This window comes from Ambystoma mexicanum, chromosome 11 (assembly GCF_040938575.1).
Source record: "Ambystoma mexicanum isolate Mex_15411 chromosome 11, UKY_AmexF1_1, whole genome shotgun sequence".
Lineage (NCBI taxonomy): Eukaryota > Metazoa > Chordata > Amphibia > Caudata > Ambystomatidae > Ambystoma > Ambystoma mexicanum.
In genome coordinates, this window is record NC_090934.1 from 1,486,177,000 (window position 1) to 1,486,202,925 (window position 25,926).

Here is a 25,926-nt window from a genome sequence, read left to right on the forward strand (position 1 = left end):
AGAAAACATAGGCATTCTCCGAGGGCATCATATGGCTCTCACCTCCAGTAAAGCCCCAGAAGAGTTTCCTTTCCAGAAAACATAGGCATTCTCCGAGGGCACCATATGGCTCTCACCTTCAGTAAAGCCCCAGAAGAGTTTCCTTTCCAGAAAACATAGGCATTCTCCGAGGGCACCATATGGCTCTCTCCTCCAGTAAAGCCCTAGAAGTGTTTCCTTTCCAGCAAACATAGGCATCCTCGAGGGCACCATATGGCTCTCACCTCCAGTAAAGCCCCAGAAGAGTTTCCGTATGACTAAGAATTCCAAGAAATGTGATGGTGGGGCAGTATGTTGTGTTTCCAAAATGTTAGTTACTGTGCATTACCCGTCAAACTGTTATGTTGGAAAACGGTAACACAGTGTTGACGTAAGTTGACATGCCAAATTACGGATCAGCAAGCATTAGCCCTCAGAATGGCCCATCAGAAGCGTGGAACACAGGCATTCAAAATATGCTGACATTTCTAAAATGTAGGACAACCCCCACTGCTCTTCAGAATGGCACGACCAAAAGGTAGACGCCAGGGACCTGCATGAAACCCATGTGCTAACTTTCCATTGCTGTGCCCCCCCCCCCACCCACCGTGCTCTGTAGCACCTCAGTGGAATATGCGGGACACATCACATGTGCATAGCACACAACAGCGCCTGCAAAACTAGCTCAACAAAGCCAATGTTACAAAACAGTCGACAATGCCATGTAAAATGGCTATTTAGAGAACCTATGACGCTGAATGTATGGCAAGTAGCCAACATGAACACCGTCTCAGCAACATTTCCTCCTACCCATGGGCCCCTGTAACTGCTCATCACTAACGCCTGTAGTGGCCCTCATTACGACCCAGGCGTTGGACCATGGTGCTAATAGCACCATGGTTCATGCCGGTAAAATACCGGCACCGCCTTGGAGGAAAGGGGAATTACCGCCCTATTCCAAGGTTGGCGGGGCGGTAATTCCCGCTTCCCCCATTGCCCTTCCCCGTTCCCATTTTTGCCCCATATGGCATAATGGGAATGGGGAAGGTGCTAATCAGCACCCTGGTCCCTTTGCGGGTTGGTTTATAAAGCCTGCTAAAAAGCAGGCGTTAAAGTACCAACCCGCAAATGGACCTCGTAGTAAGGCGGTAAGGGTTAACGGTCACCGGTACCATTACCGGTGACCGTTAACCCTTACCGCCTTTTGTGTAATGAGGCCCAAAGTCATGTAGACATCACAGAGAAAGGGGGAATTACCACCCCATTCCGAGGTTGGTGGGGCGGTAATTCCCCCTTCCTCCATGGCCCTTCCCCATTCCCATTTTTGCCCCATAGGGCTCAATGGGAATGGGGAAGGTGCTAAGTACGGTGCCGCAAATTGCGGCACTGTAATTAGCACCAAGGTCCCTTTGCGGGGTCCCTACTTTAACGGCTGGTCTACACCAGCTGTTAAGGTTGGGTCCCGCAAAGGGACCTCTTAATTAGGCGCTAATAGGTTAACGGCGCCGCAGCCTTTTACGGCGCTGTTAACCCATTAGCGCCTGGGTCGTAATGAGGCCCATTCTTGTCATGTAACACAAAAGATCATTACAACCCCAGCGCTAAACCATGGCGCTATTAGCACCATGGTTGGTGCCGGTGTTGTAACGAGTCCGCCATCGTGGAATGGGGAAATACCGCCCCATTCCAAGGTTGGAGGGCGGTATTTCCCCATTTCACCATGGCCCTCCCCCATTCCCATTTTCACCCCATAGGGCTCAATAGGACTGGGGAAGGCGCTAAGTACGGTACCGCAAATTGCGGTACCGTAATTAGCAGCGAGGTCCCTTTACGGCACCCTACTTTAACGGCTGGTAAAACCAGCCGTTAAGGTCGGGTCCCACAAAGGGACCTCGTAATCAGGCGTTAAGGGTTTAAGGACGCTGACACCTTTTACGGTGCCGTTAAACCCTTAACGCCAGGGTCATAATGACCCCCATGGCCTCATTACACGGTAGGCGGTGAGGGTTTACCAGTACCGGTAAGAGCACCGGTACCGGTAAACCCTTACCGCCTTACTACGAGGTCCCTTTGCAGGACCCGACCTTAACGGCTGGTTTTACCAGCCGTTAAGGAACGGGCCCGCAAAGGGACCTTGGTGCTAATTACGGTACCGCAATTTGCGGTACCATAATTAGTGCCTTCCCCATTCCCATTGAGCCCTATGGGGGCAAAAATGGGAATGGGGAAGTGCCTTGGTGAATGGGGAATTACCGCCCCCGCTCACCTTGGAGTAGGGCGGTAATTCCGCCATCCACCAAGGCGGACACGGTAAAATACCGGCAGCAACCATGGCGCTAATTGTGCCATGGTTACCGCCTACCGTGTAATGAGGCCCATAGGGCCTCATTACAACCCAGGCGTTAAGGGTTTAACGGCACCGTCGGCGCCGTTAACCCTTAACGCCTGATTACCATTTTAACGCCTGCTTTTAGCAGGCGTTAAAATGCAAGGCGCTAACCCACCTTGGTGCTAATTACGGCACCGTAATTTACGGTGCCGTAATTAGCGCCTTCCCCACTCCCATTATGCCCTATGGGGCAAAAATGGGAATGGGGAAGGGTAAATGGGGAATGGGGATTTACCGCCCCACTCACCTTGGAATGGGGTGGTAAATCCGCCATCCACCATGGTGTAAACGGAGTTTACACCATGGTGGTAAAGTAGGGAACTTACCGCCTGGGTTATAATGAGGCCCATAGTCTTCACTCCACCCTCCATTGTCTCCTGGAAACGTTTGCTTGGAATGCCATCCATTAGCTGATGGAAGAGTTTGCATGGAATGCCATCCATTAGCTTAGCTGATGGAGGAGTTTACATGCAATGTCATCCATTAGCTGATGGAAGAGTTTGCTTGAAATGCCATCCATTAGCTGATGGAAGAGTTTGCATGGAATGCCATCCATTCGCTTAGCTGATGGAAGAGTTTGCATGGAATGTCATCCATTAGCTGATGGAAGAGTGTGCATGGAATGCCATCCATTAGCTGATGGAAGAGTTTGCATGGAATGTCATCCATTACCTGATGGAAGAGTTTGCATGGAATGTCATCCATTAACTGATGGAAGAGTTTGCATGGAATGCCATCCATTAGCTGATGGAATAGCTTGCATGGAATGTCATCAATTAGCTGATGGAGGAGTTTGCATGGAATGCCATCCTGTAGCTGATGGAAGAGTTTGCATGGAATGCCATCCATTAGCTGATGGAAGAGTTTGCATGGAATATCATCCATTAGCTGATGGAAGCATTTGCATGGAATGCCATCCATTAGCTGATGGAAGCGTTTGAATGGAATGCCATCCATTAGCTGATGGAAGAGTTTGCTTGGAATGTCATCCATTAGCTGACGGAAGAGTTTGCATGGAATGCCATCTTTAAAGAAATGGCTTTTTGACCCACCTGACAAATTACATATGATAAAAACCCAGATAATTGTTAGAAGACTGTATTTTTCACTCAGGGGCTTGTGTTTAATCTATATCTTGAATGATTATACATATATCAATCGGCTTCTTATAATTTGTAACTTCTTGTGTGTTGCCCTGGTATAGAAGGACCTGATTGTGCTGAATGACGTCTACAAAGTCATGGAAGTGGACGCCCTGGCCTCCTCCCATCCCCTCTCATCCAGGGAGGAAGAGGTTAACACTCCCGCTGAGATTGGAGAACTCTTCGATTCCATATCCTACAGCAAGGTAATCTCCGCCTGCACTCATCCGCATTCTGCAAAGCTTTGCTCGTCTCATTCTAACTTCCTGAGTTACCTTTTTGAGGGCTTTGGTCATCGTTCATGTGTCCTTCATTGGCCAGCTGTTGCAGTATTAAATGTAAGCAACTCATTGAAGTTCTATGGAAGCAAAAGTGAAAAGGAATGAACTACATTCCATGTTGTATTGTTTACGTCAGTGTTTTGGCTACTCTGAGACTAGTGTGGGTAGGGTGCACCAGACTCAGTAGGCTAGTGCGGGTAGGGTGGACCAGACTCAGTAGGCTAGTGTGGGTAGGGTGCACCAGACTCAGTAGACTAGTGTATGTAGGGTGGACCAGACTCAGTAGGCTAGTGTGGGTAGGGTGCACCAGACTCAGTAGACTAGTGTTTGTAGGGTGCACCAGACTCAGTAGGCTAGGGTGCACCAGACTCAGCAGGCTAGTGCGGGTAGGGTGGACCAGACACAGTAGGCTAGTGCGGGTAGGGTGCACCAGACTCAGTAGGCTAGTGGGGGTAGGGTGGACCAGACTCAGTAGGCTAGTGCGGGTAGGGTGCACAAGACTCAGTAGGCTAGGGTGCACCAGACTCAGTAGGCTAGTGCGGGTAGGGTGCACCAGACTCAGTAGACTAGTGTGTGTAGGGTGGACCAGACTCAGTAGGCTAGTGTGGGTAGGGTGCACCAGACTCAGTAGACTAGTGTGTGTAGGGTGCACCAGACTCAGTAGGCTAGGGTGCACCAGACTCAGTAGGCTAGTGCGGGTAGGGTGCACCAGACTCAGTAGGCTAGTGTGGGTAGGGTGGACCAGACTCAGTAGGCTAGTGCGGGTAGGGTGCACAAGACTCAGTAGGCTAGGGTGCACCAGACTCAGTAGGCTAGTGTGGGTAGTGTGGACCAGACTCAGTAGGCTAGTGTGGGTAGGGTGCACCAGACTCAGTAGGCTAGGGTGCACCAGACTCAGTAGGCTAGTGCAGGTAGGGTGCACCAGACTCAGTAGGATAGTGCGGGTATGGTGCACCAGACTCAGTAGACTAGTGCGGGTAGGGTGCACCAGACTCAGTGGGCTAGTGCGGGTAGGGTGGACCAGACTCAGTAGGCTAGTGTGGGTAGGGTGCACCAGACTCAGTAGGCTAGGGTGCACCAGACTCAGTAGGCTAGTGCGGGTAGGGTGGACCAGACTCAGTAGGCTAATGCGGGTAGGGTGGACCAGACTCAGTAGGCTAGGGTGCACCAGAGTCAGTAGGCTAGTGCGGCTAGGGTGGACCAGACTCAGTAGGCTAGTGTGGGTAGGGTGCATCAGACTCAGTAGGCTAGGGTGCACCAGACTCAGTAGGCTAGTGCGGGTAGGGTGCACCAGGCTCAGTAGGCTAGTGCGGGTAGGGTGCACCAGACTCAGTAGACTAGTGCGGGTAGGGTGCATCAGACTCAGTAGGCTAGTACGGGTAGGGTGGACCAGACTCAGTAGGCTAGTGTGGGTAGAGTGCACCAGACTCAGTAGGCTAGGGTGCACCAGGCTCAGTAGGCTAGTGCGGGTAGGGTGCACCAGACTCAGTAGGCTAGTGCGGGTAGGGTGGACCAGACTCTGTAGGCTAGTGCGGGTAGGGTGCACCAGACTCAGTAGGCTAGGGTGCACCAGACTCAGTAGGCTAGTGCGGGTAGGGTGGACCAGACTCAGTAGGCTAATGCGGGTAGGGTGGACCACACTCAGTAGGCTAGGGTGCACCAGAGTCAGTAGGCTAGTGCGGGTAGGGTGGACCAGACTCAGTAGGCTAGTGTGGGTAGGGTGCACCAGACTCAGTAGGCTAGGGTGCACCAGAGTCAGTAGGCTAGTGCGGGTCGGGTGGACCCGACTCAGTAGGCTAGTGCGGGTAGGGTGGACCAGACTCAGTAGGCTAGTGCGGGTAGGGTGCACCAGACTCAGTAGGCTAGGGTGCACCAGACTCAGTAGGCTAGTGCGGGTAGGGTGGACCAGACTCAGTAGGCCTGTGTGGGTAGGGTGCACCAGACTCAGTAGGCTAGAGTGCACCAGACTCAGTAGGCTAGTGCGGGTAGGGTGCACCAGGCTCAGTAGGCTAGTGTGGGTAGGGTGCACCAGACTCAGTAGACTAGTGCGGGTAGGGTGCATCAGATGCAGTAGGCTAGTGCGGGTAGGGTGGACCAGACTCAGTAGGCTAGTGTGGGTAGGGTGCACCAGACTCAGTAGGCTAGGGTGCACCAGACTCAGTAGGCTAGTGCGGGTAGGGTGCACCAGACTCAGTAGGCTAGTGCGGGTAGGGTGGACCAGACTCAGTAGGCTAGTGCGGGTAGGGTGCACCAGACTCAGTAGGCTAGTGTGGGTAGGGTGGACCAGACTCAGAAAACTAGTGTGGGTAGGGTGGGCCAAACTCAGTAGGCTAGTGCGGGTAGGGTGCACCAGACTCAGTAGGCTAGTGCGGGTAGGGTGGACCAGAATCAGTAGGCTAGTCGGGGTAGGGTGCCCGAGGGCAAGTGCTGGTTAAGGTGTTTGGGGGACGACTGGTTGAGCAGACCCTGGCCCCAGTTAGGCACAAGCGAGCAGGAACCAGTCGCAACGGTAGGGGGCATTAGCAAGGGAGGGGGAAGAAGGAGGGGAAAATACATTGTTATCACTATGTTTACTTTGGGGACCGATTAACTTGACCGTTTATCTGGAATCCCCAAAACTAGCCTTCTGACACCATGCACTAGTTCTTAAACTAAAGGAAAATACGTTCAACCGGAGCTTGGTGCTTTGCAAGGCTGCCTGTTTACTCACCCCGAGAAAACACTACATGTTCACTTTAGTACTTGTAAAAATATAACTCAGAATATTCTACTATAATGCAATCTGGGAGTAACCTCAGATTACCTGAAATATACCTTGCCAGTACAACTCAGAATATTGTACTATAATGCAACCTGGGAGTACCCTAAGATTACCTGAAATATACTGTGCCAGTAACACTCAGAATATTCTACTATATTGCAATCTGGGAGTACACTCAGATTACCTAAAATATACCCTGCCAGTATATCTCAGAATATTCTATTATAATGCAAACTGAGAGTACACTCAGATCACCTGAAATATACCCTGCCAGTATAACTGAGAATATTCTACTATAATGCAAACTGAGAATACACTCAGATCACCTGAAATATACCCTGCCAGTATAACTCAGAATATTCTACTATAATGCAAACTGAGAGTACACTCAGATTACCTGAAATATACCCTGCCAGTATAACTGTCAAATCCAGAGTCTTCGTTCCCAGTATCACTGCCCACTTCCTCCTCACCTGTGTCTGAAGACTCAGTGTTGTAGGAATCCTTGAGGGTTTTCCTCCACGTACCGTAGTTCCGTGTTTTTTGTTGTTGTGAATGGCTGGCCCCGGGAAGAAGCCACAGTGACGGGCAAGGAATTGACTGTCCTCTAGTGGCTCCCCTTCCGGGACTGCTGGAATGGGGAAAAAGCCTGGCGTCCCAGAAAACCCCAAGTGTGGATGTACCACGAAGTGTAGTAGAACAAAGCAGGATCCAAATAATGATAAGGCGGTGAAATGGAGAATAAACAAGAGAGGAACATAGCAAATGATATGCTCCTAAGCTTTGAAATGATCCGAAGCAATAGAGAGAGAAAGAGGAGGCATCCGAAGCGAAGGAAAAAAAGAGAGGAGCGTACTCGAGCTTACGCAGAGAAATCCCTGCTCAGAGACGGAGCGGGAAGTAAGAAAGGAAGTGAGGAGCAGGGGTCGTGGAGGGACGAGAAAAGAATAGAAAGGCAGGGAGAAACAAAAAGGTAGGTGATAGCAGGATCTGCGTTAGCAGACGGATAGGATACACGGAAAACACTAGCGTTGAGGTTGCAGGAAAGGAACACTGCAGTTGCAACGCACCGGTTCGCGGGGCAGAAGTGGTATTAAACCCCAGCTACGGCAGTAAATGCAAAGAGAAAGAAACACTAGACCGTGCTTGAGGAGTGCAGGGAAAGTGTAATGGGCAAATCAATGGTGGCGACCTGCCTTCCAACGTAAACACAACCTCCAATGGATGGGTGTGTGACAATATGTCCCCTTCTATAGCTGGAACCACCTGGTTTCCCGGATGGTTTTGATGGTATTCGTTAACCAATTGTTGTACATGCACATGAGACATAGGTTCCCAGGAGTCTTCTGACCTCGGATACCCATTCCAACTGACAAGATACTCCAACCTGCCCTTATGATATCGGGAATCTGTTATTTGAGACACTTCATACACGTCAGGTTGTGGAGGTTGAGAAAGTCTAGTCTTAGGGATCTTCCTACACAATGGATCAGACACCACAGGTTTTAACAGGGAGGCATGAAACACAGGGTGTATATGTTTAAGGTAAGGAGGTAGAGATAGTCTAAATGCCACTGGATTTATTTTTTCGATGAGGGGAAACGGCCCTATATATCTAGGAGATAATTTAGAAGGTCTAACCCACCAAGGTAAGTACTTTGAGGAGAGCCACACCGCTTCGCCTGGCTGCCATTCTGGGTTCTTCTTACGGTGTTGATCAGCGTGTTGTTGATACATCCGTTGACTATGTAATAGATTGGTCTCCAGGGTCTTGTGTGCCTTTGTGATATCCGATAACAGGGAGTCGAGCGACGGAATGTTAGTTGTGTGGACTTCTGGTGGAAAAATGGTTCTGGGATTGTATCCATACGTGGCAAAAAAAGGGGTAAGACCAGTGGCGGAATGTATGGAGTTATTATACGTGAATTCTGCTGTAGGTAACAGTTCTACCCAGTTGTCCTGTTGTTGATTTGTGTAACACCTGATATATTGTTCAAGAGTACTGTTTAGGCGTTCTGTTTGTCCATTGGTCTGCGGGTGGAAGCCCGATGACAAGGCTCTTTCTATGTCCAGTTTATCGCACAATGACCGCCAGAATTTTGACGTGTACTGACTGCCTCTGTCAGATATGATTTTGTCGGGCAGACCATGAAGACAAAATATGTCTGTTGGGAAGGTACCAGCCATTTCAGTTGCAGAGGGCAGTTTGGGTAATGGAGAAAATGTGCTAGTTGGGTATAGGAGTCCATAGTGACCATAACACAAGAACAGTCTCGTGAGACCGGCAGATCTGCAATGAAATCCATGGATATCACTCCCCAAGGTCTGTTAGGTATAGGGTCTTGTTGCAACAACCCTAAGGGTTTGCCATTTCTGTTTTTACATCTTGCACAAAATGGACATGAAAGGACATAATAGGCTATATACTGCTTCATCCATGGCCAATATAACAAACGAGTCACTAACTCAATGGTGTTTGAACAACCCCGATGACCTGCTGTTTTATGGTCATGACACCAATTTATGAATTTTTGTCGTAAGTGTCCTTCTGGAATAAACAGGTGAAGGTCACAAAACAACAGCCCTTTCTTGTTAGTCAAAGAAGAAGAGTACCGTGGAGGTATAGTGGGTTTGATCTCCATCGTGGCCCTTCTAACTTCATCGAAAAAAGAGTTGGTTTGGGCCAATATGCGAGTTTGGGGTATAAGTCTCTCCGTGGATGACTGGTGTGTTTTGGGAAACTTGCGAGAGAGAGCGTCAGCCACTTGGTTAAGACTGCCTGGGATATAAATTAATTTGAATTCGTATTGTGCGAAGAAATGCGCCCATCTGGCCTGATGCAAGTTCACACAGTCCATGGTTTGGAGGACCTGGAGATTCCTATGGTCAGTACGAATGAGAAATGGGTGAGACCCACCTTGTAGTAAATGTTGCCATTCTTCAGAAGCTGTTTTCATAGCGAGCAGTTCTTTTTCTATCACCTAGTAGTTTTGCTGACTTGGTGTAAGTATCTTTGAAAGGTAAGCTACAGGATGTTCCAGATCTTTATGCTGTTGCAACAATACTGCACCAAGAGCTGCAACGGAAGCGTCCATCTCGAGGGCGAATGGTTTTGACTGATCTGGTTGTCTAAGCACAGGTGCTGAGTAGAACAGAGTTTTTTTATTTTTGAAACTTTGCTCAGCGTGTGTATTCCAGACATAAGGTGTAGCAGATTTTTTTAACAGACACGTAATGGGTAACACAACTTCAGAAAAGTGAGGAATGAACCTGCGGTAGAAATTGGCTAGCCCTAGGAAACGCTGTACCTCCTTGACTGATCTTGGAGCTGGCCAGTCCATGATGGTGGCAACCTTCCATTTGTTCATCTGGATGCCATCTTGGGAGAGGATGAAACCTAAATATGGAACTGTGGAAACACAGAACAAACACTTTTCTGGCTTGGCCAATAGTTGATGAGTTTGAAGACATTCTAATACTTGGTTTAATTGTTTCTTGTGTTCCTGAAGAGACGGGGAAAACACCAGTATGTCATCCAGATATACTATCACCTTTAGGTACATCATGTCTGAGAATATTCTGTCCATAAATCTTTGGAAAACTGCTGGTGCGTTAACCAGTCCGAAAGGCATGACACAGTATTCATATAGACCAAAAGGGGTGCGAAAAGCGGTTTTCCACTCGTCCACCAAGCGAACCCGCAGGAGGTGGTATACACAGCGGAGATCCATCTTTGAGAAAACTTGTGCTCCTTGGACGGCTTCAAGTATATCTGTCATGAGTGGCATGGGGTATCGATCCCGTACGGTAACTTTATTCAACCCGCGATAGTCAATGCACAGGTGTAGCTCTGTGGAATCTCTTTTCGGAATGAAGAAGAACAGAGTTCCTGCTGGGGAGCTGGACAGTCTGATGAGGCCGTTTTGTAGGTTGGCATCTAAGTAGGTCCTCAGTACCTTCTTCACTGTGACTGAAAGACCAAAAACATCCTGCCGAAAGGGACCAATGCATCTGGCACAAAGTCTATGGCACAATCTTCTGGCCCGTGCGGTGGGAGTTCTTGAGGTATCTTTTCTATGAATATGTTACTGAACGTAGCCAGTTCTGCTGGTATGTTATGCATACCCAGCGTCTTTCCTGTAGATGACGCTAAAACCTGAACTGTACTGTGTTGGAGGACCCGTTGAAAATGCCCTTTGCAGTAAACTGAGTCGAAGGTTAATTGGTTCCGGGTCCAGTCTATGTGAGGATTGTGCTTCCTCAACCATGTTATACACAGAATGATGGGAAAAAGGGCCGCTCTTATAATGTCAAAGGTCATAATTTCTGTGTGTTGCAGTATAGCGACTTGCAGTTCCTCTGTGGTTTGTGTTATGGGTCCTGAACTGAGTGGATTGCCGTCCACCTTCTGTCCTTCCGATTTCTGGACGTGATGGAGTCCCACCTCGTCTGCCCATGGTGTGTCTACAAATGAACCGGCTGCCCCACAATCGAGTAGTGCCAAAGCCTTATCTTTTTGTTTCTCAACATCACTTGAACCTCCACTACCATAAGTCTGGCATCTTCCGGTGTTAGAGAGGCAGTTATTGACAAAGTCACATAGGGACTGGAAAAACCCCCTCGGTATCGCGTCCCCCTTAGGACCGAGGTTTTTTGTTTCCCGAACGCTTCAATGGGATCTCAGTGCATTCTCGTAGGAGGGGTTGGTTGGAACCACAGTAGGCGCACAATCCCAGGTCTCTTCTGCATCTTCTCTCATCCGGAGTGAGTGGAGTTCAGGTCATTCCGATTTTCATTGGTTCCTCCTGAGTTTGGGTCGTCACTGTGGGAGGAGGAAGTTCAGTGATGTGGAACCCGACTCAATGCCGTCTTCTTTCTGAGCGACGTTCTTGGATCCTGTACTCAATTTGAAGAGTTGTTGACAATAATTTGGGGAAGGAAGTGGGATGAGGGATTCTTGCCAATTCGTCCTTGACATCTTCCTTTAATCCCCTGTGAAAAATGGAATACTGAGCCTGTTCGGGCCAATTGGCTTCAGTAGCCAACCTTTTGAAAGTGGAAATATAGGACAATAGGTCCGTAGAGCTCTGCCGTATATCCAACAGATCCACACAGGCAGAATATGTGATCTCTGTCCTCTCAAAGGTTTGTTTGAGCTGAGCTATGAACCCTCCATAGTCCTGTAATAGAGGGCTAGCCCCTGTTACCAGAGGAGTAGCCGACGCCAAGGCGTTGCCCATGAGATTAGAAATCATAAATCCGATTTTTGAATGTTCTGCGGCATAGGTTGTGGCTCTAAATGTGAAATGTACTGAACAAGCATCAAGAAACTCTTTCAACCTTTTTGGGGTACCATCATACTTCCCCGATGATAGGGCCATGGGAAGTCATTCAGGTGGTTGCCTATCCCTGTTGGTCACCAATTGTCTGAGTACTGTGTTCTCCGCTTTGAGATTTTGTATTTCCAGATTCAAGGCTTGAATAGCAGTAAATAACTCGTGGACTTGCTCCACTGTAGCCATAGCTGATATTGGGCATTGCAATCTGTCAAATCCGGAGTCTTCGTTCCCAGTATCACTGCCCACTTCCTCCTCACCTGTGTCTGAAGGCTCGGTGTTGTAGGAATCCTTGAGGGTTTTCCTCCACGTATCGTAGTTCCGTTTTTTGTTGTTGTTGTGAATGGCTGGCCCCGGGAAGAAGCCACAGTGACAGGCAATGAATTGACTGTTCTCTAGTGGCTCCCCTTATGGGACAGCTGGAATGGGGAAAAAGCCTGGCGGCACAAAAAACCCAAAGTGTGGATGTACCACGAAGTGTAGTAGAACAAAGCAGGATCCAAATAATGATAAGGCGGTGAAATGGAGAATAAACAAGAGAGAAACATAGCAAATTATATGCTCCTAAGCTTTGAAATGATCCGAAGCAATAGAGAGAGAAAGAGGAGGCGTCCGAAGCGAAGGAAAAAAAGAGAGGAGCGTACTCGAGCTTACGCAGAGAAATCCCTGCTCAGAGACGGAGCGGGAAGTAAGAAAGGAAGCGAGGAGCAGGGGCCGTGGAGGGGCGCAGAAAGAATAGAAAGGAAAGGAGAAACAAAAAGGTAGGTAATAGCAGGATCTGCGTTAGCAGACGGAAAGGACACATGGAGAACACTAGCGTTGAGGTCGTGGGAAAGGAACACTGCAGTTGCAACGCGCCGGTTCGCGGGGTGGAAGTGGTATTAAACCCCTGCGATGCCAGTCAATACAAAGAGAAAGAAACACCACGTCTAAGGAGCGCGGGGAAAGCGTAATGGGCAAATCAATGGCAGCGACCCACCTTCCAACGTAACCACAACCTCCAAGTACTTGGGTGTGTGACATTAACTCAGAATATTCTACTATAATGCAAACTGGGAGTGCACTCAGATTACCTGAAATATACCCTGCCAGTATAACTCAGAATAATCTACTATAATACAACCTGGGAGTACCCTCATATTACCAGAAATATATCCTGCCAGTATAACTCAGAATATTCTACTATAATGCAACCTGGGAGTACCCTCAGATTACCTGAAATATACCCTGCCAGTATAACTCAGAATATTCTACTATAATGCAACCTGGGAGTACCCTCAGATTACTTGAAATATACTCTGCAAGTATAACTCAGAATATTCTACTATAATGCAACCTGGGAGTACCCTCAGATTACCTGAAATATACCCTGCCAGTATAACTCAGAATATTCTACTACAATGCAAACTGTGAGTATTCTGGGAAAGTCGAACACAGAAGATACCACATTTGTAAAACAGAGATTCCATTGGGATTGACAACCTGAATTTGCGCAAGGACTGTGCCGCTCATGGCTGTTCTTGGATTCCCAAACTGGTGTTGCACTAGATTTGTGTAATCTGGGAGTATACCGTGTTAGGCAAACTGGAAATAGACTGGGATTGCCGACATGGGATTTTGCAAACTGGATAGACAGGAAAATTGGCAATAAATGTGAATATAATAGGGCCATGAAAACTGCCACTATTCTAGGTATGACAAAATGAGAGTGTTCTGGGCTGTCAACCTGGGAACATTCGGGGAAAATTCAAGCAGAGAATGTACTGGGTTTGGCAAACTCGAGGCTCATAGAGTTTCAAAGAGGGATTAGAATTGTCAAATTGGGTAAAGTCAGCGATTTTCTATATGCTCTATATTGTGCTGGGCAATATGGGAATATACTGGGCTGGCCACACTGCGAAGTGACTACGGTTTAATAAACAGCCACGGTCACATTTGGAATATTCTGGTAATGTAGAAATGGAGTATAGTGAGATTTTGCAAAATGGGAATAAATTGTGATTGGCAAGAGGGGACATATCCACACTGGGAATAACCCTACGGATGCCAAACAGGGATATATTGAGGTTATTAAACTGTTAGCATAGTGTGATCTTTAAAATGGAGGAAAAACTTGTTTTGTCAGCTGTTTGCGCGGGTGGGGGATATAGTATGTTGGTGATATTGGAGTGTATTGGGATCGTAAATCTTAGAGGATACAGGATTCATCAAACTGGGAATATAATCTTAGAGGATACAGGATTCATCAAACTGGGAATATACTGGGGCTGATATACATATTGAAAAGTCCTAACTGTTAATGTACTGACATTGTCCAAACTGTGAATGTAAAACTAGAATTGGTCAAAATGGGATTACATTAAGAACTTCAAACTCATAGTATACAAGGATTGCCAAACTGGGAATTTAATGGGACTGCGAAAAAAGAATATACTGGCGTTGATAAACTAAAGTTTCAAGGAGGTCAAGTTGGAGCATTGCTTCTTGCATAATTATTGTGGCATGCATAAATGTCTGCTTGTAAAGCCAATACATCAGCGACAGAGTGATAGGATTTGAACCAATAACCAATAACCAACTATACGCGTGCTAGTGTTCGTTCCAATGTTATCACTGGTGTACATATTGCTACTGACCATGGTTAAGACAGCCATTCATAGTGTCAGGGCTAAGAGTAGCACTGTAGCTGCAACAATCCAATAATCCAAGGTATGCTGTTTTAGAAATGAGGCAATGACAGGAATTGTGGGTGGCAAGATGGACAGTTTGGTTTCTCTCTCAACACCAGCAAATCTGGACCCATTATGCATATCCCCGCCATATTTAGTCATTTCATTGGTGTGCCAATCGACACAAATCCTGTTTCTGCTTCAGCACTAAGACCAGTGCAAACGGGGTCAGTGGCTAAGCACAGGAACAGTTTAACAACATATTTCATAAAGATGTTCCCAGAAAGGATTGTTGTGAGATGTCATACCCAGAGTGTCATCTGGTGGCTTGCAGGCACGCAGAATGAGCTAGGTCTGGCAGTCAAGACCATTCCATTCTTCTGGCAAGCCAATGGAAGACACTACGAAGTGGGCAGAGTCTTTACTGCTATACCCACCAAAGGCTTCGTGCTTATGCCACCATGTGGAGCAAAGAGCATCCTTTTCCTATACCACTGACAGAAGATAAGACTAGTTGAGCAAGGCAGACGAGCCCAGGCAATGATGTACTAACTGCACATACGGGAAACCGAACACGCTCTGAGAATAGTGCATAACTGCACCTACTGGAAACCGAACACACTCTGAGAATAGTGCATAACTGCACCTACTAGAAACTGAACACGCTCTAATAACAGTGCATAACTGCATATACCGGTAAGCGAACATGCTCTAAGAATAGTGCATAACTGCACATACCGGAGAAGCGAACATGCTCTGAGAATAGTGTATAACTGCACATACTGGAAACCGAACACGCTCTGAGAATAGTGCATAACTGCACCTACTGGAAACTGAACACGCTCTAATAACAGTGCATAACTGCATATACCGGTAAGCGAACATGCTCTAAGAATAGTGCATAACTGCACATACCGGAGAAGCGAACATGCTCTGAGAATAGTGTATAACTGCACATACGGGAAACCGAACACGCTCTGAGAATAGTGCATAACTGCACCTACTGGAAACCGAACACACTCTGAGAACAGTGCATAACTGCACCTACTGGAAACTGAAAACGCTCTAATAACAGTGCATAACTGCATATACCGGTAAGCAAACATGCTCTAAGAATAGTGCACAACTGCACTGCATAACTGCACATACCGGAAAGCGAACATGCGCTGAGAACAGTGCATAACAGCATATACCGGAAAGCGAACATGCGCTGAGAATAGTGCATAACTGCACATACCGGAAAGTGAATATGCGCTGAGAATAGTGCATAACTGCACATACAGGAAACTGAACATGCTCTGAGAGTAGTGCATAACTGCACATACCGGAAACCGAACATGCTCTGATAATAGTGCATAACTGCACATACTGGAAAATGCACATGCTCTGAGAATAGTGCATAACTGCACATACCGGAGAAGCGAACATGCTCTGAGAATAGTGTAGTACTGCACATACTGGAAACCGAACACGCTCTGAGAATAGTGCATAACTGCACCTACTGGAAACCGAACACACTCTGAGAATAGTGCATAACTGCACCTACTTGAAACTGAACACGCTCTAATAACAGTGCATAACTGCACATACCGGTAAGCGAACATGCTCTGAGAATAGTGCACAACTGCACTGCATAACTGCACATACCGGAAAGTGAACATGCTCTGATAATAGTGCATAACTGCACATACCGGAAAGCGAACATGCGCTGAGAATAGTGCATAACTGCACATACCGGAAAGTGAATATGCGCTGAGAATAGTGCATAACTGCACATACAGGAAACCGAACATGCTCTGAGAATAGTGTATAACTGCACCTACTGGAAACCGAACACACTCTGAGAATAGTGCATAACTGCACCTACTGGAAACTGAACACGCTCTAATAACAGTGCATAACTGCATATACCGGTAAGCGAACATGCTCTAAGAATAGTGCATAACTGCACATACCGGAGAAGCGAACATGCTCTGAGAATAGTGTATAACTGCACATACTGGAAACCGAACACGCTCTGAGAATAGTGCATAACTGCACCTACTGGAAACTGAACACGCTCTAATAACAGTGCATAACTGCATATACTGGTAAGCGAAAATGCTCTAAGAATAGTGCATAACTGCACATACCGGAGAAGCGAACATGCTCTGAGAATAGTGTATAACTGCACATACGGGAAACCGAACACGCTCTGAGAATAGTGCATAACTGCACCTACTGAAAACCGAACACACTCTGAGAACAGTGCATAACTGCACCTACTGGAAACTGAACACGCTCTAATAACAGTGCATAACTGCATATACCGGTAAGCAAACAAGCTCTAAGAATAGTGCACAACTGCACTGCATAACTGCACATACCGGAAAGCGAACATGCGCTGAGAACAGTGCATAACTGCATATACCGGAAAGCGAACATGCGCTGAGAATAGTGCATAACTGCACATACCGGAAAGTGAATATGCGCTGAGAATAGTGCATAACTGCACATACAGGAAACTGAACATGCTCTGAGAATAGTGCATAACTGCACATACCGGAAACCGAACATGCTCTGATAATAGTGCATAACTGCACATACTGGAAAGTGCACATGCTCTGAGAATAGTGCATAACTGCACATACCGGAGAAGCGAACATGCTCTGAGAATAGTGTAGTACTGCACATACTGGAAACCGAACACGCTCTGAGAATAGTGCATAACTGCACCTACTGGAAACCAAACACACTCTGAGAATAGTGCATAACTGCACCTACTTGAAACTGAACACGCTCTAATAACAGTGCATAACTGCACATACCGGTAAGCGAACATGCTCTGAGAATAGTGCACAACTGCACTGCATAACTGCACATACCGGAAAGCGAACATGCTCTGATAATAGTGCATAACTGCACATACCGGAAAGCGAACATGCGCTGAGAATAGTGCATAACTGCACATACCGGAAAGTGAATATGCGCTGAGAATAGTGCATAACTGCACATACAGGAAACTGAACATGCTCTGAGAATAGTGCATAACTGCACATACCGGAAACCGAACATGCTCTGATAATAGTGCATAACTGCACATACTGGAAAGTGCACATGCTCTGAGAATAGTGCATAACTGCACATACCGGAGAAGCGAACATGCTCTGAGAATAGTGTATAACTGCACATACTGGAAACCGAACACGCTCTGAGAATAGTGCATAACTGCACCTACTGGAAACTGAACACGCTCTAATAACAGTGCATAACTGCATATACCGGTAAGCGAACATGCTCTAAGAATAGTACATAACTGCACATACCGGAGAAGCGAACATGCTCTGAGAATAGTGTATAACTGCACATACGGGAAACCGAACACGCTCTGAGAATAGTGCATAACTGCACCTACTGAAAACCGAACACACTCTGAGAACAGTGCATAACTGCACCTACTGGAAACTGAACACGCTCTAATAACAGTGCATAACTGCATATACCGGTAAGCAAACAAGCTCTAAGAATAGTGCACAACTGCACTGCATAACTGCACATACCGGAAAGCGAACATGCGCTGAGAACAGTGCATAACTGCATATACCGGAAAGCGAACATGCGCTGAGAATAGTGCATAACTGCACATACTGGAAAGTGAATATGCGCTGAGAATAGTGCATAACTGCACATACAGGAAACTGAACATGTTCTGAGAATAGTGCATAACTGCACATACCGGAAACCGAACATGCTCTGATAATAGTGCATAACTGCACATAATGGAAAGTGCACATGCTCTGAGAATAGTGCATAACTGCACATACCGGAGAAGCGAACATGCTCTGAGAATAGTGCATAACTGCACATACCGGAAAGTGAATATGCGCTGAGAATAGTGCATAACTGCACATACAGGAAACCGAACATGCTCTGAGAATAGTGGATAACTGCACATACTGGAAACCGAACGCGCTCTGAGAATAGTGCATAGCTGCACCTACTGGAAACCGAAAACACTCTGAGAATAGTGCATAACTGCACCTACTGGAAACTGAACACACTCTAATAACAGTGCATAACTGCACATACCGGTAAGCGAACATGCTCTGAGAATAGTGCACAACTGCACTGCATAACTGCACATACCGGAAAGCAAACATGCGCTGAGAATAGTGCATAACTGCACATACCGGAAAGCGAACATGCTCTGATAATAGTGCATAACTGCACATACCGGAAAGCGAACATGCGCTGAGAATAGTGCATAACTGCACATACCGGAAAGCGAATATGCGCTGAGAATAGTGCATAACTGCACATACCGGAGAAGCGAACATGCTCTGAGAATAGTGTATAACTGCACATACTGGAAACCGAACACGCTCTGAGAATAGTGCATAACTGCACCTACTGGAAACCGAACACACTCTGAGAATAGTGCATAACTGCACCTACTGGAAACCGAACACACTCTGAGAATAGTGCATAACTGCACCTACTGGAAACTGAACACGCTCTAATAACAGTGCATAACTGCACATACCGGTAAGCAAACATGCTCTGAGAATAGTGCATAACTGCACATAGCGGAGAAGTGAACATGCTCTGAGAATAGTGTATAACTGCACATACTGGAAACCGAACACGCTCTGAGAATAGTGTATAACTGCACATACTGGAAACCGAACACGCTCTAATAACAGTGCATAACTGCAAACAATGGTAAGCGAACATGCTCTGAGAATAGTGCACAACTGCACTGCATAACTGCACATGCCGGAAAGCGAACATGCTCTGATAATAGTGCATAACTGCACATACTGGAAAGTGCACATGCTCTGAGAATAGTGCATAACTGCACATACCGGAGAAGCGAACATGCTCTGAGAATAGTGTAGTACTGCACATACTGGAAACCGAACACGCTCTGAGAATAGTGCATAACTGCACCTACTGGAAACCGAACACACTTTGAGAATAGTGCATAACTGCACCTACTTGAAACTGAACACGCTCTAATAACAGTGCATAACTGCACATACCGGTAAGCGAACATGCTCTGAGAATAGTGCACAACTGCACTGCATAACTGCACATACCGGAAAGCGAACATGCTCTGATAATAGTGCCTAACTGCACATAACAGAATGCGAACATGCGCTGAGAATAGTGCATAACTGCACATACCGGAAAGTGAATATGCGCTGAGAATAGTGCATAACTGCACAAACAGGAAACCGAACATGCTCTGAGAATAGTGCATAACTGCACATACCGGAAACCGAACATGCTCTGATAATAGTGCATAACTGCACCTACTGGAAACCAAACACACTCTGAGAATAGTGCATAACTGCACCTACTGGAAACTGAACACGCTCTAATAACAGTGCATAACTGCACATACCGGTAAGCGAACATGCTCTGAAAATAGTGCACAACTGCACTGCATAACTGCACATACCGGAAAGTGAACATGCTCTGATAATAGTGCATAACTGCACATACCGGAAAGCGAACATGCGCTGAGAATAGTGCATAACTGCACATACCGGAAAGTGAATATGCGCTGAGAATAGTGCATAACTGCACATACAGGAAACTGAACATGCTCTGAGAATAGTGCATAACTGCACATACCGGAAACCGAACATGCTCTGATAATAGTGCATAACTGCACATACTGGAAAGTGCACATGCTCTGAGAATAGTGCATAACTGCACATACCGGAGAAGCGAACATGCTCTGAGAATAGTGTATAACTGCACATACTGGAAACCGAACACGCTCTGAGAATAGCGCATAACTGCACCTACTGGAAACTGAACACGCTCTAATAACAGTGCATAACTGCATATACCGGTAAGCGAACATGCTCTAAGAATAGTACATAACTGCACATACCGGAGAAGCGAACATGCTCTGAGAATAGTGTATAACTGCACATACGGGAAACCGAACACGCTCTGAGAATAGTGCATAACTGCACCTACTGAAAACCGAACACACTCTGAGAACAGTGCATAACTGCACCTACTGGAAACTGAACACGCTCTAATAACAGTGCATAACTGCATATACCGGTAAGCAAACAAGCTCTAAGAATAGTGCACAACTGCACTGCATAACTGCACATACCGGAAAGCGAACATGCGCTGAGAACAGTGCATAACTGCATATACCGGAAAGCGAACATGCGCTGAGAATAGTGCATAACTGCACATACTAGGAAAGTGAATATGCGCTGAGAATAGTGCATAACTGCACATACAGGAAACTGAACATGCTCTGAGAATAGTGCATAACTGCACATACCGGAAACCGAACATGCTCTGATAATAGTGCATAACTGCACATAATGGAAAGTGCACATGCTCTGAGAATAGTGCATAACTGCACATACCGGAGAAGCGAACATGCTCTGAGAATAGTGCATAACTGCACATACCGGAAAGTGAATATGCGCTGAGAATAGTGCATAACTGCACATACAGGAAACCGAACATGCTCTGAGAATAGTGTATAACTGCACATACTGGAAACCGAACGCGCTCTGAGAATAGTGCATAGCTGCACCTACTGGAAACCGAAAACACTCTGAGAATAGTGCATAACTGCACCTACTGGAAACTGAACACGCTCTAATAACAGTGCATAACTGCACATACCGGTAAGCGAACATGCTCTGAGAATAGTGCACAACTGCACTGCATAACTGCACATACCGGAAAGCGAACATGCGCTGAGAATAGTGCATAACTGCACATACCGGAAAGCGAACATGCACTGAGAATAGTGCATAACTGCACATACCGGAAAGTGAATATGCGCTGAGAATAGTGCATAACTGCACATACCGGAAAGCAAACATGCGCTGAGAATAGTGCATAACTGCACATACCGGAAAGCGAACATGCGCTGAGAATAGTGCATAACTGCACAAACAGGAAACCAAACACACTCTGAGAATAGTGCATAACTGCACCTACTGGAAACTGAACACGCTCTAATAACAGTGCATAACTGCACATACCGGTAAGCGAACATGCTCTGAAAATAGTGCACAACTGCACTGCATAACTGCACATACCGGAAAGTGAACATGCTCTGATAATAGTGCATAACTGCACATACCGGAAAGCGAACATGCGCTGAGAATAGTGCATAACTGCACATACCGGAAAGTGAATATGCGCTGAGAATAGTGCATAACTGCACATACAGGAAACCGAACATGCTCTGATAATAGTGCATAACTGCACATACCGGAAACCGAACATGCTCTGATAATAGTGCATAACTGCACATACTGGAAAGTGAACATGCTCTGAGAATAGTGCATAACTGCACATACCGGAGAAGCGAACATGCTCTGAGAATAGTGTATAACTGCACATACTGGAAATCGAACATGCTCTGATAATAGTGCACATCTGCACATACCGGAAACTGAACATCCTCTGATAATAGTGCATAACTGCACATACCGGAAATCAAACATGCTCTGAGAATAGTGCTTGACTGCACATACTGGAAACCGAACATGCTCTGATAATAGTGCATAACTGCACATACTGGAAAGCGAACATGCTCTGAGAATAGTGCATAACTGCACATACCGGAAATCGAACATGCTCTGATAATAGTGCATAACTGCAGATACTGGAAACCAAACATGCTCTGATAATAGTGCACAGCTGCACATACCAGAAATCAAACATGCTCTGATAATAGTGCATAACTGTACATACTGGAAATTGAACATGCTCTGATAATAGTGCCCAACTGCACATTCCGGAAACGGAACATGCTCTATTAATAGTGCATAACTCCACATACCGGAAATCGAACATGCTCTGAGAATAGTGCATAACTGCACATACCAGAAACCGAACATGCTCTGATAATAGTGCATAACTGCACATTCTAGAAACCGAACATGCTCTGATAATAGTGCATAACTGCACATCTGGAAAGCAAACACGCTCTGAGAATAGTGCATAACTGCACATACCGGAAAGCAAACATGCTCTGATAATAGTGCACAACTGCACATACTGGAAACGGAACATGCTCTGATAATAGTGCATAACTGCACATACTGGAAACTGAACATGCTCTGATAATAGTGCACAACTGCACATACCGGAAAACGAACATGCTCTGATAATAGTGCATAACTGCAAATGATAAACACTTGGACGAAGTGTAAACTATCAATGAGGCTCCACGTTGTCATATATGATGTTCAAATGTAGCATAATGTAAACTGGAAACAATCAGATATGTGCGCATGAAGCAGTTTGATGTGTTGTAAATGGGAAATTAGGTGTTAACTGGAACTAATGTAAACTGGAAATAATGTAAGTGAGGAGTTAAAATACACATGCATTAAAAATGGAGAACATGATATTTATTCATCAAAATAGTTGGTGCCTTTGCCAAATGTATCTATTTCTATCGGGAGGTCCACAAGTGCTGGAAATATAAAAAGCAAACATCGTTCTAATGTTATGTCTTTGAGTGAAAGAGGGGGTAATGTATCCAAGAGATTGAGCAACATCTCAAGCCCTGTGGTCATTTTGCATGACATCATATCACTAGTAAACAGCATTTGAAATATGTTCTTACATTTAGCACATAATTATGGATCGTTTTTATAATGTACTGTGCAAGTCTGGGTTTAGAGCCAAACTAATCAGTTGTTATTGCACACAGAGAGGACATAGTAAACAGAATCTTCTGGGCTACGATCCAGCGGTCTTAGTAAGGCTGGAGGACCTGAAGCAGGCTATAATTACTCTCTCCATCATCGCATATGGGGAAGGGAGCGGCTAATGCTGCTCCTTTTTTCATCTTGCACTCTGAAGCACTGAATTTGCATTTTTGGGCTTAAAGGGTGCAGAAAGCCTTTTCTTTTTTGCTTTTCGGGAGACCTACTCTTTTTGATTGTGCTGCATAGGGAAGTACTCCTATATATAGCGCTATATCAAGCACTTTGAGGCCTGTGGGCAATGTAGCAAAAAAAAAAAAAATTAAATCAATCAATCAGCAGTGAGCTCAATACCCATAGAGCAATCTTATTCAGATTTGTCTTATATTTGCTTCCCAGTCCATTCCAATTGACACTAAACCTTTTAAGGCATTTTTTCAGCCATTAAGAGGCCATGATGGTTGTGATAGGTGTTTTTGCCAGTGGCTTTGATATTTTGGGATTTTCCTGGATTGCGCAACTCAGGAAGCCAGCTCCAGGCATTCAGCTCTCAGCTCCCGGCTTTCACAGAGAACTGTAGTGAGTATGAGAGTCAGTTTCACCCATTTCGTAGTGAGTATGAGAGTCAGTTTCACCCATTTCGTAGTGAGTATGAGAGTCAGTTTCACCCATTTCATAGTGAGTATGAAAGTCAGTTTCACCCATTTCGTAGTGAGTATGAGAGTCAGTTTCACCCATTTCGTAGTGAGTATGAGAGTCAGTTTCACCCATTTCGTACATCACATTGGGGACGAGGAACGGTATTGAGAAGGCAGTACATTTCATGAGTCTGTTTAGTGAGAATTGATGAGTATACACTTCATTTTAAGGAGCTGTTATGTTTTTGAGATGGTGGATTAGCTCAGGGGCCACGTTCTCGCCTTGGAAGCAAGATGGCACGGAGCAACAAAGGTTTGATCCCCGGGTCCGTGCTTAGAAACCTCTGGGTATTACGTGCGTTATAAATAAACAATCATATGATATAGGCTAGAAAATGATAGCAGTGTTTTCATTGATAACCTTTTTCTTATTGAGTGTGTTATGTGTAGTTAGACAACTATTTTGTATTACTTAATTATCTAAATAAAAAGAAGTGCAGAGTGTGAGTGCATTCATGGAGTGTTCAATATTAAGAATCAGGTCATAAGCATGGGTGCATGTGTATCAAGAGTGGGGCATCTATATACAGTACTGTATATTGTCTTACTGTATATGGTGCATGTTTTTAGAAGGAAGGTGCTGGTAGGAGATTGAACAGTAGACCCTCAATAAATGACATAGCTCTAGTCAATCAGTCCTGTGTGGACAAGGAGGGTTGCTAACCATTGCAGGGGTTTGATGTCTACTCTCTCTTTTGATGCATAGTGACAGGTATATACTTTTCTCTACCTCTATTCCTACCAAAGTGCCTACTGGTGGGGGTCTAGCACACTCCCCTTGGGGTGGAGGAAAGGCTTTGTGCAGTGGAGACACAGATAAAGTCACTTATGCAATGGGGCATTGTGAGGGTGTCACTACATAATTCCATTCACAGGATGGATGCCCTTACCCTGGCACACTTAGGGCCCAATGGAGAAAGCAGCATGTAATTCCATGGATGGCGAATCCTGCTCAAACGTTGTCCATCAAAGCATGAAATAAGTATGAAGATTCAAGGCACTTCGAACCACCTGAAATTCTGGAGGTCCGTCATTTGTTCATATAACTTTGAGCAGGACTAATAAACTGTGTATAACCCTCACAAAATCCTATTGTCACCATTTGGATGCATTGTTGTGATGCTCTACCCAGTGATGTAACTACTGCAGACTCTTAAGATGAATACTTCAGATCATCATTCATGCCAACAGGCCCCACTCCAGTTGGTAGATACTACTACAGGCCGGTCATGTTTTTTCTTCTTTGCATTCTGGTTTTTGTAGTTCTGCATTTATAATGGGAAAATCAGGAATTCAAATCCAAGAATAGAAAGGGAAAAGGAAACTGCGAGACCGTCTCTTAGATGTAATGGGACATGTTGGTGGGCACTTTCTAATCCTATGTTTTGGAATCACCATTCAATAACCTTTTCTTGCATCTCTGTATTGGCTATACTTCAGAATGTTTACAGCAAGTGGAAAATGATTTTTCAATGTAGGCTTGATCAGTGGTTTGTGATAGTTCTCCACTCTCATCTCACATGTATTATTTTATTCCAGGGCGCCTCTGTCATTCGAATGTTGTCTGACTTTTTATCAGAGAAGCTGTTTGTGGAAGGCCTCAGTGTAAGTATGCTTATGCTTCTTTTAATGGTAGTGTGTGCACAGCAATCTCTATCACGCCTAGGCTTGCCAGGAGCAATGACACTGTAGGACACGTGGTGCAAGAAGCAGAAGGTTGCCGCAAGGTCTTGAGTGTGTTCCAAGGGACAGCAGAGCTCTCCTAGAAAAGAGAGAAGACCAGGGATGGTGGACTGGCGACCAAAAGAGGCCCTGGAAATAATTTTGAAAGTGACCCCATCTTACACAATAGGTTACCAAACAAAAGAGGCCGAGGGTGCTGAGGCCGCGTGGGAAATCTCCAGAGTTCCCTATAGGCCAGTCCACCCCTGCCAGGGTG

At 45.8% G+C, this 25,926-nt stretch overlaps 1 protein-coding gene across 1 annotated transcript in view; it reads left to right on the forward strand.

The window, feature by feature from the left end:
• Positions 1 to 25,926, forward strand: part of LOC138504629 (aminopeptidase Ey-like) — a 288,546-nt gene that overhangs the window by 116,161 nt on the left and 146,459 nt on the right. Inside the window, exons 7-8 of the mRNA XM_069625225.1 lie at positions 3,612 to 3,755; positions 25,527 to 25,592. Coding sequence (XP_069481326.1) covers positions 3,612 to 3,755; positions 25,527 to 25,592 — 210 coding nt within the window. The remainder of the gene's footprint in view (positions 1 to 3,611; positions 3,756 to 25,526; positions 25,593 to 25,926) is intronic.